Source organism: Physella acuta, unplaced genomic scaffold (assembly GCF_028476545.2).
Source record: "Physella acuta isolate Inbredline_101_S28 unplaced genomic scaffold, ASM2847654v3 ptg001529l, whole genome shotgun sequence".
NCBI lineage: Eukaryota > Metazoa > Mollusca > Gastropoda > Physidae > Physella > Physella acuta.
The window spans coordinates 17339-34712 of record NW_026733044.1 but is presented as its reverse complement, the minus strand read 5'-3'; the positions used below and the strand labels follow the sequence as shown (position 1 = coordinate 34712).

Here is a 17374-nt window from a genome sequence, read left to right as displayed (position 1 = left end):
CGAATATACTAGACCTCTTTGTGTATGTATTATTCTGACGGTACTTGTGCGATATCCTTTTTCATACAAAGTAATGGAATGGTAGAGCACACGACAGCTAAGAAGAAAGATGAGGTACCTAATTCATGTTAGAGAAAGTAAGGCGGTTATGCATATTGCTTACAATGTCTCTTCATATTTCGAGGTTATAGAAACAGATTAACTCTACTTCACCAGTGGCGGAACTAGAAAAAATGGGCCACCCCGCAAAAACTTTTTTTGAGCCCCCCATATATATATATATATATATATATATATATATATATATATATATATATATATATATATATATATATATATATATATATATATATATATATATATATATATATATAAAACAAGGTTCGCTCTCAATTTAAAAAAAATTCCATCTGGTTCACGAATAAATCAGAGGTTTTCCAACACACGAGCTGGCCCCTTTCTAAATCTAGTCCAACACATCAAACTGAGGCTTTCATCAAAACGTTACTAACCGTGTGCCCTGGTTTCCAGAAGTTGAATTAAATTTTAACAATGTCGGCAGTTCATTCCTTGGATCTTAGGGCGCGGGTTTGTCCACACTACCAACTAGACACGCCAAGGCATGCTGTAAATCCCTCGGCGACGGCCCAGGTGTCAGGGGAGTCACGGGGCTCTTGGAGCTACCGGTTACATTACTGCACGGGTGATGGGTGTGACACATTGTTTCTTCCGGCAGAGCTCCCCCCCCCCCCCCTCCCCTCCCCCGAAAACAGTCTACCCTGGAAGAAACATTGGTGCGAGACCTAATTAGATTTAGTCATCGAGTGTAGTAGCGAGACTTATTCCTAGTGTTGTGGGAACTTTTAAACGACTGTCTGTGGGGGCCAACTTGCTCATATGTGATGCGCTCAGGATGACACTGACGCCAGTTGTATTCAAGTAGTAACCTCATCCGCTTATGCAGGATCACGGGGCGCTAAATCACATATTTCCGTTAGGAGTCCCCACTCAAATATGTACAAATGTTAGGCCTCTGACAGAAACCTTTGCGGGGCTGTACTCAACAGCTTCCCAAGTTTTCATGGCGATTGGGTGAATGATGCAGTAATGCATAATAATAATATAGAGAAAAATGTTTTTCAGATGTACAACTGTATGTGGCCAGTTCACGCGTTGGATAACCTTCTGATTTAGGGGAGGGGGGGATTAACAAAAAGCCAGACCCTCACACACCCCCACCTCAATGACTATTAATAATGTTCAATTAATTCTAAACGTTCTAATTAATTTCTAAATAATTATATAAAAATTAATCTTACCTGCCCTGTTTTGTGAATTAGATGTGCCTAATACTATGAAAGTAAATTAATATGTGTTGACTAGATCTAGTGCTGTCTAGTGTCTGACAAAATGTGCTGAAGTGGTGAATCGTACGGTTAGGAAGTAGTTCATAAACGATACATTTATCTCCTCGATACTTGTGAGGTTGAGAAAGAGGGATGGGATAGGGGTCGGCTCGGGAAAAAACTTGAAAGGGACAACAAAACGCCTTGATCTATGTACGCCAGCATCGCCCATTGTAAAACTTACTCAGGGAAGATAATTTGAAGTATAGGCCTTAAAAGTTTACTATATTTCTTGTAAAATCAAAAACAAGTAAACGTATATAAAACTGAAGTTTCTAGTATTATATTATTTTTTTTAAATTATTTGTACGATACAAGATAGTACAGGATACAAATTCAACCACTATCACAAACACATATTAACATTGAAAAATGTACAATGGATTTCGGGCCCCCTACCAATGCCGCAAATAATAACCGCGCATCATGAAAGTATTGAAAGCCCACTTCATATGTAGCGGCTTTTCGTGCTATGGACTTTGTTGTTTTTTTAAAAAGAATTTTGCCGGCGACAGCGTGTGTTTGATTGTAGGGAAATAGAACTCGGCCTTGACGATGGTTAAAAAATACAACTATAAATAACTGTTTTAAATATGTAAAGAATTTGTCGACAATTTTTTAACCCCTTTTTGGTCCCCATCCCCTGCCCCATCCGCCACAGTATACTTTGGAGGATCGGTCAAACAGTTACGTGTCCTCTATTTAGCTATCAAAGGGAGGGGGGGGGGGGCAACGAGTCAAAGAAGTCATTCAAAATTTGAAGTTGCCTATATTTTACACTGTAGTTTGTGTAATGGATTTTATCTTTTGCGGAAGAGCGTGGTATAGTGACTGTAAAATAAAGATAATCGTACAGCAGCTACAGTGTTTTTCTTTTATAAACCAAATATTAAGGCAAAAATTAAATTCAAAATTAAAAAAAAAAAAATTTGGGTCAGCCGTGGGCCCCTAAACGGCCTTTCCCCCCCCCCCCCCCCCCGCGCATTGCGGGGTCTGGCGGGACTGTAGTTCCGCCCCTGTTCATCAGGTAAATGAACAACTACTGACTAGTGTCTTTAACAAAATGTGCAGAAGTGGTCAGTTTACAGTTCATAGACGGTTCGTTAATCTATGCAATACATCTTATTGTAAGAGTAAGGGTGTGGTGAGGGGTAGAAGTGAGGGGTAGGGGGAGGGGGGGAGAGAGTTGGGAAGGGAAGGGGACAAGAAAGCGCCGATAAACATCTACATCAATAGTGCCGACTTTTTCCGATCGTCTAGAAGACCAGGATAGTCGCCTCGCCGCAACATTTCCCCAGCCCGATTTCGAAGCGTACCGGCACAGTCAAATTTCAGATGCTTCGTCTTTGAAGTTGTCTATATGTCTGGCGGTCTCTCGAGCTATAGTCAGTGCATTTTTCTCAAAGACGTTTGCCGACTTTCGTGTTTGTTTGTAACTGTAGAAGAAAGATAACTCGACCTCCACCTAATTTTTTTGTTTTTTTTTTATTTTTTTTAATAATTTAGCCAGGATTTTTGGGCCCCCAATTGGTCTGGGCCCCCCCGCATTGCGGGGTCTGGCGGCACTGTAGTTCCGCCCCTGTACTTCACTTGCCCCATTGAACGTCATGGCTGGGACCTGTCTTCTGTAACCACACACTCTACTATCTACTACCACCCGACCACACCCACCCACAAATATTTATAAAACGTACCTACAAATAGCGCCGGCGTCGTCATAGTGTGAGGGTATGATATCGATAATCAGCTGTCTTTCACATTTTTTTGCTGCTGAATTGCAGTCTGTAAACATAAGTATAGATAGTCTGTTATGTGGTTAGTAACAGTGTAATATATATATATATATATATATATATATATATATATATATATATATATATATATATATATATATATATATATATATAAATATAGCTATAATTTATCTATATATATATATAAACGTAAATTGTTATTTTTATATAAGCATACATATATGTATGTATATATATATATATATATATATATATATATATATATATATATATATATATATATATATATATATACAAAGGTTGCTTTTATAGTTACATTTCGTAAATAAAAATATTCACAATATCAACGACCAACACGTTGATACACAAAAGATTATCCTGACAACTATTGAATGTTTAATCCCCACAATCAACGTCAATACTTTGTCGTTACCTCTTCGACCGTGAATGCGACAGATGCTTGGTGTATCCCTCTCGTGAATAAAGAAAAATACCCACTATTCTAAAGTGATTCAACTTTTACATATTTGTAGTGTGAGTAGTGACAATTGGCTCTGCTCTGGTTGTATATCGTGCAGCACACAATGGTTTCATGTATATATACAGATATTGATATTTATCTACTGTATGAAAAACAAGTTTAGGGTGTAAAGTTTTATACGTACCATCGACTGCTAAAACTGCTGTTATGGTATACACAATTACAGCAAAGCATAACGCTTTAAGGGTTGTCATTTGTATTCTAAAAGATTCTAAAATGAAATTTATAAATACAATTTTAGACATGTGCTTACGTTGATATATCTGGTGTTAAATTTACAATTGTATCTATTTTAAAAGGAAATAATCTATTATAAATTGAAATACCCATTTTAAATTGAAACGTCTACTTTAAATTGAAATGTCTAAATCTAATTGAAATATCTACTTTAAATTACAATGTCTACTTTAAGTTGAATTATCTACTTTTATTTAAATATTCACTTTAAGGTGAAATATGTACATTAAATAGGTATATATAGCCTACTGTTAATTGAAATATCTACTTTAAATTGAAATGTCAAAATCAAATTGAAATATCAAAATCAGATTGAAATATCTACCTTAGATCGAAATGTCTACTTTCAGCTGAAATATATACTTTAAATTATCATAATATCTACTTTAATTTAAAATTTCTACTTTAAATTTTAATCAAACAAGTGGTTATTATTACCGTGTTGACATATTGATTAAAATGAAGGCCTTTCAGTTTCTGGATTACAAAAATGCAAATACTACTAAGTTTTGATTGTGTCAATTTTGAAACCAAAAAAAAAGTTATTTTTAACATACCCGGTTCAACAGCTTTCGCAAGTTAGTCCTGAGACTAAACGATCTAACAGATCAAGTTTACTGTTCATACGGTAGTTTTCATTGTCCTCGATCCTTGCTACCAACCATAGTTAGATGGTTGACAATTAAACAATATATATACACACCAATATATATACACGCACACACACACATACATATATATATATATATATATATATATATATATATATATATATATATATATATATATTTATATATATATATATAAAATATATATATATATATATATATATATATATATATATATATATTTATATATTTATATATATATATATATATATATATATATATATATATATATATATATATATATATATATATATATATTATATATATATATATATATATATATATAACAAAATAGCATCAGTCCGTAGCAAAGTTGGGTTTTTTTTATATATAAGATAGGATTGCTAACCCTAAGCTAACCCTTCTCTTTCACACTGACTAGGGACAGGCAGTGACCTGAAGTTCTTAAGACAAGTTCCAACAGCACATATTGAGAGTCCTCTGGCCAAATATATTCTCAAGTTAGAAGTTAAAAAAAGAACACTCGTTCAACCAGTAACAGTAGTGTCAGATATAAAAGGTGGAGATGGTTGGGCCTTTTTTAAGAATGAGAGGAGAAGCATTGGGTAAAATGCTCTCATGTGGACACCATAGGGGCTAGAGAAGACTGGGGAGGACAAAAAAGTAGTAGAATGGAAAAAAAGTAATTGCGTACCAGTTGAAAAAGAGAGACTTAGCAGATGTTTGGGATAGAAAGTTAAGTAGTAAAGGCGGTCCAAAGGCAAGCGAAGAGTTCACCTGCTTCTGTGACCTCGGCAAATGAAAGGATAGTGTGGTCTGCATTATACCCAGCCGTCTTTACTTTCCCTAACGTCAGTTACCCATTAAAGCTGGGTGGACTCAGAGATATTTTACTTTTAGCTATAGTCAGGGCGAACTAGTGCTCACTTGGTGATGCCCCGTTGCAGATGGTCACAGAGAGAGATGATGTTGATGCTGCGCAGCATTTGAATTTACCAATTATCTAAACGTAAAGTACAAGTTGATATAACTTTGCTCTGTTTTTGCGGGTCTAACTACTTTTCAATCTTTCTTTTATGTTTGTTAAATCAGTTCGTTAACAGTGTCAGGAATCTCGACCGTAAGATTTCATCCATGACGAATGACAGACAGACAACGTCAACAAGTTAAGTACAAAATGTGTTATAAAATTGTTGTATCTTACCATAACAGCGTTTAATCAACCATATCCTGGGCGCGTTCTAGCAAAAATGTTAACGTGCTCTACACGCTAGTTATTTCTACCTCAGTACCGTTAGGGTTGGATAATTATGTTCTCGTTGGTTAATAATGTTCTGGTTGGATGGTTCTGTTGAGGGTAGCCATTGTATGCACGACTAAACGTCTAGGGGCTCCGCGAATAAGTGACTGAGGTTCTCCGCGTTCTATCAACGGAGAACAGAGTTTCTTCCAGGCATCTCTTCGGGGGGGCGAAGCCCCCCCGAAAAATTTTTACCGCCCCCCCCCGAACGAAATGAAATTTATATAATTTATATAGAAAATATATACTTTTAACAGTGTCCGCCCCCCCCCCCCCCCCGAAGAAAGTTTACCGCCCCCCCCCCCCCCCCCCCCCGAAGATTTCAAGTGCCCCCCGGAGAAAAAAGTCTGGAAGAAACACTGACGGAGAAAGACCCACGTAATTTCACACTACGTGTACCGGAGGGCCATACATTTTCATCCCCCCCCCACCCCCCACAGCTGCTCTTTATGCCGTTCAGTTTCAATCTTTCGAAATTGAAAAGAAATGTAGGCAATGTAATGTTATGTTTTGTATTAATCGATTTTTAAAATCTATACCCCCTCCTTCCAAAATTCTTTCAACCTTAGTGCAATATTTAAAACGAAAATCTGGTTGGCCGACTAAGTCTATCAATAAAGTAGGAAATCTCTAACTCGAAGTGTTAATACAGCACCGCGAATTTTTTTTTACTACGGAATTTGCTCTGTGCTAGGTCGGTAGTTTGCGGTCTAATAGTAGGCCTACCTACAAAATAGTAGGCCTACCTACAAAATAGTAGGCCAACCTACAAAATAGTAGGCCTACCTACAAAATAGTAGGCCTACTTGCAAACTAGTAGGCCAACCTACAAAATAGTAGGCCTACCTACAAAAGAGTAGGCCTACCAATCAGAAATCAGAATAGTCAGCACTCCTTGCCAGCACTGGAGTCAACGTTCTCTAAATGACATAGACAAGGTTTCTCAATGTTGTTATTTTTATTTAAACACAATATTAGATGTGCATAATTTTGGGATTTTTTCTATCACTTGTGCAAATTCGTATAGTTTTATATTCAGCTTGTTATTGTTAAACAGCTTCATGCAGTTTTAGATAATTTTTACCCACCATCCTCAGCCCATTGACATAAGCGCCCACAATCAATAAACCTTTACTCTACCCCCACTTAAAATTACACTGCACTTCACTCTGAAATAACCATAATTCTTATGTAAGCTTACAAATACATGATTTATTTATTATTTGTGTCCTTAAATATTATTTTTAAAACAAATGCAATTACATTTCCTGAATGTACCTTCCCCAATCCACCTACAACATCCAAACAAATGTCTGAACCCAACTTTCCTTTACCAGCAGTCTCAAAAATACCAATTACTTTTTATTTTTAAAGCTACAAAAAAATATCAAGAAATAATTAATAAATTTTTCTGCAGTCCTCACAAAGCATCTTTAAAATATGCAACTTAATCAAAGGCTCAACTAAAATCCATTTATTTTAGAAAGCTGACAACTATAAATACTTGTTTGTGATAACATAATTTTAAGTGCAAATACTGTTAAGTGTGTAACCCTGTTTGTTCCTATATAAATTTTCCGTTACCGTCTATGTTCAGGTTCTGTGGACCAGTTGGTGTGTGATAGGACCAAAGCACAAATTTTATTTTGCTGGAGACACAGGCTACTACTCAGGTTTCAAACAAATCGGCAAACGCTACGGCCCTTTTACATTATCAACTATCCCAATCGGAGCGTACAATCCACGGTAATTAATATTCTCTTAAGTTAAAATTAGTAGATCTAGTGAAAGTTATTTAAAATTAGGTTATTAAATGTTCACTTACCACATACTTTAAAACAAGGGTGTGCAAAGTGCGACTGTAGGAAAAAAAGTCACAGGAAAAAAAAACAGGAAAAAAAACACAGAAAAAAGTCACAGGAAAAAAGTCACAGGAAAAAAAGTCACAGGAAAAAAAGTCACAAATATATATTTGCATGATATTTGTTAATACTTTTATGTATTAAATATTTAGAGAGTGCAAATTAACTTAGGATTAATTAAATGTAATGTAATGTGTGTAGGCTGTATACGCTTAGGAATTTTTATAATTCATCTAAAAATATTTATTATGAAGTATGTAGATTGTAATTATTTTAAACTTAAGATTAGTAGCATTTAATAGGATTCTCCAAAGTCCACGTTTTTCATTGTGTTTTTTTTTTAAATTACCAACATTAAATTACCGTGAAATGGTAAGTTCATCTGACTTGCTGCCCTCAACTCATTGCAACAATAGTTATGATTAGTTCAACCACCTTTACTGCCCACATTTATCACGCTCATTACATAACAAAACTTAGGATCAAAACAGAAAGCCGACAAGGTTCAAAGGCTGTCATTGACGCATAACGTCAACAACACAAAATATGTTCGGACAATGCCTACTGAGGAGAGGCCGACCAATGAATACTCTACGGCAAAATGTGCCTAAATTTCTTTTATAATTAACTTTTCTACCGCGTTTTTAACTAAATACGTAACAAAGTTGAGATTGTTGTGTTAATTATCTTAGAGTATTTTTACTTACAATTGTTTACAAATGCTTTTAACGTCTATAAATAATTTATGCTATCGAAAAATACAACCCACAACAATAAACATACAAAATTTTACAATTCTTAACAAATTAATAAAAATATTTCTAAAAAGATGTGTGTGACTTTTTTTCTGTGACTTTATTTCTGTGACTTTTTTTCCGATAAAATGTTTCCACTGTGACTTTTTTTCTGTGACTTTTTTTCCTAGCAAAAACTGTGACTTTTTTTCTGTGTTTTTTTTTCCTGTGACTTTTTTTCCGTTCACCCAAAGTGCGGCCCGCCACAGAGTTTTTGTGGCCCACAAAACATTCAGAAAACCCCACCTTGAACTGAGATTTGTTTCATGTCCGTGGCATAAAACAAATTGTAAATACAGATGCTCTTTGTCAGACATAAACTTGCAGGCAATGATGAGAATCTCAACAAGCAACTTCACTCCTGATTTTTTTTAAAATGTAAAATCGTGTGATAGGGTGCACTAGTCTCACTAAATTGATTCTTTAATTAACTGTGCTAACAGCTAGAAATCTAGATAATATGACATTAATAATAATTAATAAATTTAATAAAACTACCACTATTGTTTAAGTTTTATTTATTTATTTTTATGATACCATTTATAATTTTTCTGAGATGAAATGTAATGTTAACTAAAGAATACAATATATTAAACGGTGCGGCCCTCCACTAAAATCAGCTACCACAAAGTAGCCCTCGACCCAAAACAATTGTCCACCCCAGCTTTAAAATGTTAACCACTTATTCTTTCAAGTTACAATGTATAACCACCCAAAAATATAAATTAACTATATGCCGAGGAGTTTTACTGTGCACAATGCAAAATTGTACATTAACATTCAAATATTGGTATGTAAACTTTACTTTATGTCATCTTAAAAGATTATACACATGTTTAACAAATACATTCCTTCTTTATTAGGTGGTTTCTAGCTCCTCAACATGTGGACCCAGAAGAAGCAGTAAAAATTCACATGGATATCAAATCTCAGACTTCTATTGGTATACACTGGGGGACATTCAAGCTATCAAAAGAAGTAAGAGGTTTCACTTCAACACATGAAATAGAAATGTTGTGATTATAAATTATTTAAACTTAACTTTTCATTATAGTGTTTATAGATGTTGTGCTTATTGAATATTGATTATTGGAAGCTTGTGAAACATGAGAACAAATGAATTATTTTTTTATGTTAGAACATTACTATTGCAATGATAACCTGATGTCTGTGAAATCAGATGGTTAGGGTAGGGTTGGTTATAGGAAATTGTACAGTGTGGTCAAATTGTAGAGTGTTCCACTGCTACCCAAAAGTCTTGATTTCAAATATCCGGAATGTCCCTGAGTCCACAGAGGCAGCCTGGCATAGTGCTGACCACACCCTTTTATGTACTGAGGTCCCTGTAACAGATGAACTCTACTTTATCTGCCCCATGTGTATTAGGTATGAATGGGAAAAGATGATTTAACACTTACTTATTATTTAGTTTGAATGTTCCAGTATGTCATAATCTTCCCAGCATAAAACTGTTGTTTCATGCCTTTGTAATCCCAGCTCAATTTCAAAAGTCACTTGATGTCATCTCAAAATTTGATTACTGTGAATGACACATAAAAGAGAACAAGATCATAACTCTTCTTTGCTTCTGCCCCCCCCCCCCACCCTCCCACCTAACCTGCACACCAAGTTTAAAATAATTTACATGTTATTTCCCCTAGTTTCAAATTAAATGAAAATCCTATTTATAATTAGGCCTCTGCAAGTGTAAAAATTAAAAAAAAAGGCTCAATATGAAATAAACTTTAACTATATCCTTTTTCTTTTCAAATTTCAGTTTTATCTAGAACCTAGGCAAAAGCTGGCAGAGGAGGTAGAGAAACAAGATTTGTCTCCCTCTTCATTCATAACTGTTCACCATGGAGAAGTGATTGTGATAGGGGGCAGTGATGAACACTAAAGACAGAAAAACTAAAACCACATGAACTTATTCATTCCATGTTATATTTTAACTACAGCCTGATTTTTACACACCACTTTTTGTATTAATAGATTAGCTTTTTAAAAAATGTATACAATTTGTCCTCCATTAAGAGTCTATTATTTTATGAATTTAAAAAAAAAATCTTGCATTTATTTAAGTATTGTGATAGATATTATGTAAAACTTACAATTGTTTAATGACCTCCAAACTTGAACCGATATTGATAGTTTTTTTTTACATTTTCTACCAATTTATCAGTATTATATGTATATAAAAAATAAAGAGCTTGTGTAATGAACACAATATTTATACTAATTTATAGTAATGCAAACTTAATGTGTATTGTGTACAACATTTTTCTAGATGTTTTTGTACAAAAAAACTCAACTTAATTTACAGCATTTTCAAAAAATTTCATTGAAATTTTTTTTTTTTAAATCTCAAATGATCTCAATGCTAATGTTGCATTGCATTGTAAAATTATTTTTACATAAACATCAAATTATGTCGATGTTAATGTTCCTTTCATTGTCTTTGGGGGTAAAATTACATTACCAACTTTATAATTCTTTTTTTAAAAATCAGTTCTTTAAGCGTCAGGATTTTTTTATCGTAAGATTGCACCATGACAGATGACAGACAAACAAGATGATGATTCATGGTGTAAGACATATTTTCCCCTCAGTCCAACTCCATATTCTCCATACCCCACCAATGATCCTTTACATTTCATGCATAAAATAGAACTATCAAATTCTAGATACTTTAACAAAATCATTGTTTATATATAATTGCTCTAGTTCACACACATCCTTCCCCAACCCTCTGTACACCACTGATCAGGGTTAATGATAAGAAGAAATATAGGAAGAGGGAGATGGTTAGGGATAGATATTGTGTTAGTGTGAGTTAGATGGTTAGGATAGGGTTATATATAGGATATTAGATGGTCTGTATGACAATGACATCCTCCCTGAGTCTGCTCAGCTCTGATGGGTACTTGGCTCATGTTAGGGAAACCAAAGGTGTCTAGGCGTAATGCTGACCACACTATCTCTGCATATGCCAAGGTAACTGGAACATGTGAACTGAACTTCACCTGTCCCATGGACCATAAGGTTAGAAAGCATACCTTTTTTACAGGGTAGGGTAGGCTATGCTATGCTTAATTCCCCCTTGCGGTGTAAATATGTTATCTCCAAGCAATAAGGTACATAACTTTGTACCAACGTTGAAAATAACAAATTGTTAATTTGTGAGTTATTGCCCTTCCTAAACATTCACCGTTAAATAATAGTACCTGTACCATAGTACGGTACACGCAACTTTCTGCTCAACGTTTATTTTAGATCATCACAAATATACAACAGTTCAGGATCGATTTCGTTGAGGTCATACATACTTTCTGGATTTGCCGAAAACAACCGAATTTGATTTGCAAGGAAATTCATTTAATTTAAACAATTAAACAAATTAACCTTAAGTGCTGATGTAGATCTAGATCTAGATCTAGATCTAGATCTAGATCAAAATGACGAAATGTAGGTCAGGTGTTTAGTACACATTCTCACACTCAATCATGCAGAATAAGAATTGATTGTCAGGTGTGCAATGAGTCAGCGAAAAAAGTAAAATAGATCTAGATCTACAATGTCAGTGTACACTGTACTGACTGTTGAAATTTACTAATAAATTCTAGTTTAGTAAGACTACAGTAAGACCATGGATACGACAGCAGAAGATCTAGATCTAGATCTAGTGCAGCCAGTAGAAAGCAAAGGCATCTTCCATAATCCATGGGAAACATGGCAAGAACCCCAACTGAGCAAGTTGTTAAAATTTATGTTTATGTCAAGTGAAGCAAACATACCAAGCAAAGAGGCAAGTTACAGTAAATAAAACAATTAGATCTAGATCTAGGTCTAGATTTAAATTTTATTAAATATTTATTAAATTATTAGGCCTATTTACAATTTATTTAAGCCTAGGCTATTTTGTATTTAATTTTATTATGGATAATCAGTGGTGTAGCGAGGTCGGGTGTCAAACGGTGCAGCACTTAATGGTGTCACCCCCCCCCCCCCCCCACAGGCTTTGCGACCCTTCCCGGGGACAAACTTTCAATTTTCGATTTGCAACCCCCCCCCCCCTTCAAACTTTCGATTTGCACCCCCTCAAACTACTGATTTGCACCCCCATCCCCCCCCCCTCAAATTTTTCTCTATATATTTTGATATTTTTTAGCCTTGGTGTCACCCCCCCTAAATGGTGTCACCCGGTGCGGTACGCACCCCCCTCGCTACGCCTCTGGCTATAATTCTAGTATTAGTATTAGTATTAGTATTAAAGGCCTAGATCTAGGCCCTAGGCCTATTACTACTATTAGCTTTATTTAATTAATTAGTACTGGCCCCTAATTCACTAATTACTACTGTAAGTTAGTAGGCCCAAGCCTATACAAGAGGCTTATGTACATGATTTAATAGTGGCTTTTATTATATATAGGCCTATATTATATATAATCTAAGTAACTAGGCCTATTAGTTGACCTATAGGCCCTAGAAGTAATTAAATAATTATGACGAGCCGACCCGCGATATATCATACGCCGCTATTTAGTTGTTTTATTTTCTACTTTTCAGTAATTCATAATTTGTGAATTCGACAGTACCAATGCTGTCACTAAAAATATTTCCTTTAAAACACTATCAGTAGGTCATTAAGGACGATACTACCCCCACCCTCCTTTCCCCCAACCCTCCTTTCCCCCAACCCCTACCCTACACCCCCCCCTCCCCCGCCCTGTGAAAGCAGCCTCCTCTTAGTTACCTCCCCTAAGTTTAAAAAAATCGTTTCAAACTAAATTATCTTCCCCTAATAGCCTTCACCAAAAAACCCCGCTTCACGAATGTAAACATTTAGCTTGAACCAAAGCTCACCAGACCATGTAGGGGTGGGGGCGGTAGGGAGCGCGCTTACAGCTTGTTTTCTAGCGTCTCCCAGAAGAGAATTATATATAGAAACTTATTTAGGCCTAGGGGATTGTCCATAAATGTCACACTCGCAGGGGGAAAGGGGGGTCTGTAATTTTGTAACAGGGTGTGAAGAGGGGTGGGGGGGGGGGTCAGATGATGTGACAATATTGCATTATAAAAAAGCAATGTTAGAAAACAAGATTTAGCTGTTATTTCACGTTTGGAAATCTGTTCTAATAAATTGTTATAGAAACTGTTTAAGATACACATTCATACTCCATGTTGACAGAGTTCAGACAAGATTTGAAAAACTAAAGGCCTATTTATTATTTACAGCTTTGATTTTATTAAAAACAAGAATATCTCCAAATACAAATTCAAGTAAAAAAAAATTATTACATTACTTAATTAACATCTATTTTTAGGAATTAGATAAAACACTGCCCGTGATTAAGCCAGACTTCTCGAAGTTTGCATCATCACCTACATCGGGAGTTCGCCACATGTGGGTCGGTCATGCAACCTCGCTTGTTCAACTTGATGGCATCACCTTGCTGACAGATCCCATCTTCAGTGACAGGTGCTCTCCCTTCCAATGGCTTGGAGAGAAAAGATACAGGCCAACCCCATGTACAGTGGACCAGCTACCAAACATTGACTGTGTTCTCATAAGCCATAACCACTACGATCATTTGGACTATGGGACGGTGCTGGCATTAAACAGAAGGTTCAAATTATTTACTTTTTATGTAAAAAAATAGTTAAATTATTTGTTTCCTAACGAGTATTAAAACAGTTTTTTTTACCGTCTCCTTCCCTTTTAAACTATTGAACTATTTGTCTGCCTCCCCACATTGTATCCTGCTATTATCTATCTATATATGTAATTCTCTTCTGGGAGACACTAGAAAACAAGCTGTAAGCGTGCCTAGCAGTCCCCTCTCTTCCTCTCTAGGCATATCTCTTTGAATGAGAATGTGAGTGACAAGTTTGAATTTCTAGCATGCCCTTGGCTTGCTCAGCCATAAGGTTATCTGTCCTTTCAAAATGAAATCTATCCATCAGAGAGACTGTTCCATCTCGTTTGCTGCTATAAACTATAATGTTTTTTTTAGCAATAACATTTATTTTATCAACACGTAAATTAAAATTAAAATTGTTTTTTTTTTAAATTGCTATTCATTAAATTTTAAGAACAGAATAAGGATATATGCATTGCCTGTTAGGAGTATTTAAACCATCAATATTGTGTGTAATCTATTTTTAGATTTGGTGACAAGCTAAGATGGTATGTACCAAAAGGCCTTAAAACCTGGATGAGTAACACCGGCTGTACTAATGTTGTGGAGCTGTCCTGGTGGCAAGAACACATCCACAGTGACCAATCAGAAATCAGAATAGTCAGCACTCCTTGCCAGCACTGGTGTAAGCGTTCTCTAAATGACACAAATAAGGTTTGTAAAACATTTAATGTTGTTGTTTTTACTCTCAGCAGATGTTTTGAGTTTTTAGTTATTTCTATAATTGCTAACCATACATGTAATTTTTACTTAGCTTGTATCAATATTAACTGGATATATGATATAATGCAGTATTATATATGTATGTTACACTCTATCCTACAGCCTTATTTGTTGCCACAAAAATACAATATGCCTGAAACTTCTAGACTTAGTATTATATAGGTGTTACAAAATTAATACTTCTTTACCAGCAATCGTAAAAAAAAAATATCCACTGTTAACATGATAAAAAAAAAATATCAACAAAATGGGGTATAATTTATTTTGCTATCCTTACAAATTAACTTAATAATTTGCAAACTTGACTTTAATTTGCACTTTGCAGGCTTAACGACAATCAAGTTTTGTAAAAGCTGACCACTAAAACTGTTTTAGTAGTTTTTACGCATGAAATATTTTTTTATGTTATTCTTTTATGTATATTACATGTTTTTCTTATTTTTACATTGCTAACTATTTTTCAGGTCCTGTGGACCAGTTGGTGTGTTATAGGACCAAAGCATAAATTTTATTTTGCTGGAGACACAGGCTACTGCGCAGGTTTTAAACAAATCGGCAAACGTTACGGCCCTTTCACATTGTCAACTATCCCCATTGGAGCATACAATCCAAGGTAGTGCTAAAAATTTATATTTTATGAAGTTAAAATGAATAGTTCTCATAAAAATTATGTTTTATTATATTAAATTCAGATTATTTAACTTTCATTTACACCAAACTTTGAAAAAAAGTATAAAAATAATGTGTTTTTATAATACAGTTGATACTTATTCTACAATCAATTTAGTCATATTTGTCAAATTCATCCTTAATCATCTTTCAACAATCATTGATTAGTCTTTATGAACATGAATTGTACATTTTTTCAAGAATAAAAATAAATATTGTAGCAAAAGACCCATAGTCCAAAATATTTGAATATACACTATCAATTTGTATCATAAATCTATGTATTCTTTCTGTCATATTTTTTTCTCTCTTGTAATTATCTAGGTGGTTTCTAGCTCCTCAACATGTTGACCCAGAAGAAGCAGTTAAAATTCACATGGATATCAAATCTCAGACTTCTGTTGGTATACACTGGGGGACTTTTAGGCTATCAAAAGAAGTACGAGGTTTCACTTAGACAACAACACATGCAATAAGAAATGTTCTGATTGTAAATGAATTAAACTTATTGTTTCATAATAGAGTTTTTACAGACAATTCACACTAAAGTCTACACATCAAATATGTTGATGTAATCGTAAATTATTTAAACCCACTCTGGGGTGTTTGTAGATGTTGTATTTGTCATTTCAAACCAACATATTTAACTTGACCTAGTGGTATGGTCACAAAGAACACCTACCATGTCTTACAAGACTGAAGCTGTGCCATTATAAGCTGTCTGGACTCTGGTCCCAGTGCACCCCACTTAGAGAAAAATTGTTTAGTGAGCTTGAAAATCTGGAGACAGCATGTAGATAGTCCACGATGTTGGTCTTATTATATCATTCTTTCAGTTAAGAAATAATAAGGATGAAGCAGAATAACTGAAATATAATAAATCTAGTAAAGTTCAATCATGCAAATATAGGTATAACATAAGCAATTCAATATTGTGTTATGTTGGAATATTATTGTCGTAATGAAGAGCAAACATTAGCATAACATAAACAAATGAATATTCACTTTATGTTGGACCATTAATGTTGTTATGAAGATTTGGTTTTAACTCACTAAATGGTAGTTTGTAATTTAATATGGATGTGCTAGTATGTCATAAAGTGCCCAGCATTATAACAAAACTGTCATTTAATCTTTTTTATGTACTCAGAAGTAGATAATTTCCTTACCCTCCCCCTTTAAAATAAAATACAGATTTTTCCCTATTTTTTAAAGGAGAATAAAATTAATAACATGTTTTAATCACCAGTCTAGAAAACTAAAAAGAGCCTCATTATGAAGTTTTCAAATTTAATTTTTTCCAAATTTCAGTTTTATCTGGAACCTAAACAAAAGCTTGCTGAGGAAGTAAAAAAACTAGAGTTGTCTCCCTCTTCATTTATAACAGTTCAACATGGAGATGTGATTGTGATAGGAGGAAATAATGAGCAATGAAATTAATATATATATATATATATATATATATATATATATATATATATATATATATATATATATATATATATATATATATATAATTTTCTGTTCCATGCTATAGGCCTATTTACATACAATCTCACTTCTATACACCACTTGTCAAGTGATTTTGTAAATATATATTAGTTTGATTTGTTAGTATACACACATTTTCTCCATTATGTAGACCTTTCTATATTTTATGGATTTTTAAAAATGTTGTTGTTAAAAAAAAATGTATTAAATATAAATAAAAACTGTTATTATAATAATTTGCATCTAACATTAAACCTAACTTTTATAAA

General features: G+C 34.3%; 2 protein-coding genes across 2 annotated transcripts; both read left to right on the top strand.

Annotated features, from left to right (window-relative positions):
- The first annotated feature begins 78 nt into the window (after nucleotides 1-78).
- On the top strand, nucleotides 79-10824 carry LOC131928661 (N-acyl-phosphatidylethanolamine-hydrolyzing phospholipase D-like). Its single transcript, XM_059284735.1, has 5 exons — nucleotides 79-114; nucleotides 6728-6805; nucleotides 7465-7613; nucleotides 9387-9501; nucleotides 10301-10824. Exons 1-5 carry the CDS (start codon nucleotides 79-81, stop codon nucleotides 10421-10423), a joined length of 501 nt encoding a protein of 166 aa, XP_059140718.1. The 3' UTR covers nucleotides 10424-10824.
- Nucleotides 10825-12107: 1283 nt separating this feature from the next.
- Nucleotides 12108-17062, top strand: LOC131928657 (N-acyl-phosphatidylethanolamine-hydrolyzing phospholipase D-like). Its single transcript, XM_059284732.1, has 6 exons — nucleotides 12108-12328; nucleotides 13848-14149; nucleotides 14690-14876; nucleotides 15410-15558; nucleotides 15939-16053; nucleotides 16926-17062. The coding sequence occupies exons 1-6, from the start codon at nucleotides 12170-12172 to the stop codon at nucleotides 17046-17048; spliced, it is 1035 nt and encodes a 344-aa protein (XP_059140715.1). The 5' UTR covers nucleotides 12108-12169; the 3' UTR covers nucleotides 17049-17062.
- The last annotated feature ends 312 nt before the right edge of the window (nucleotides 17063-17374 follow it).

What these genes read in the sequence shown, in the direction of transcription:
- LOC131928661 (XM_059284735.1), top strand. Translation starts at nt 79, where the DNA reads ATGGTAGAGCACACGACAGCTAAGAAGAAAGATGAG. An exon ending in CAGCTAAGAAGAAAGATGAG is followed by an intron (nt 115 to 6,727) that starts GTACCTAATTCA and finishes ACAAAAGAGTAG; the next exon opens with GCCTACCAATCAGAAATCAG. An exon ending in ATCGGAGCGTACAATCCACG is followed by an intron (nt 7,614 to 9,386) that starts GTAATTAATATT and finishes CTTCTTTATTAG; the next exon opens with GTGGTTTCTAGCTCCTCAAC.
- LOC131928657 (XM_059284732.1), top strand. Translation starts at nt 12,170, where the DNA reads ATGGATACGACAGCAGAAGATCTAGATCTAGATCTAGTGCAGCCAGTA. An exon ending in CAAACATACCAAGCAAAGAG is followed by an intron (nt 12,329 to 13,847) that starts GCAAGTTACAGT and finishes ATCTATTTTTAG; the next exon opens with GAATTAGATAAAACACTGCC. An exon ending in GTGCTGGCATTAAACAGAAG is followed by an intron (nt 14,150 to 14,689) that starts GTTCAAATTATT and finishes ATCTATTTTTAG; the next exon opens with ATTTGGTGACAAGCTAAGAT.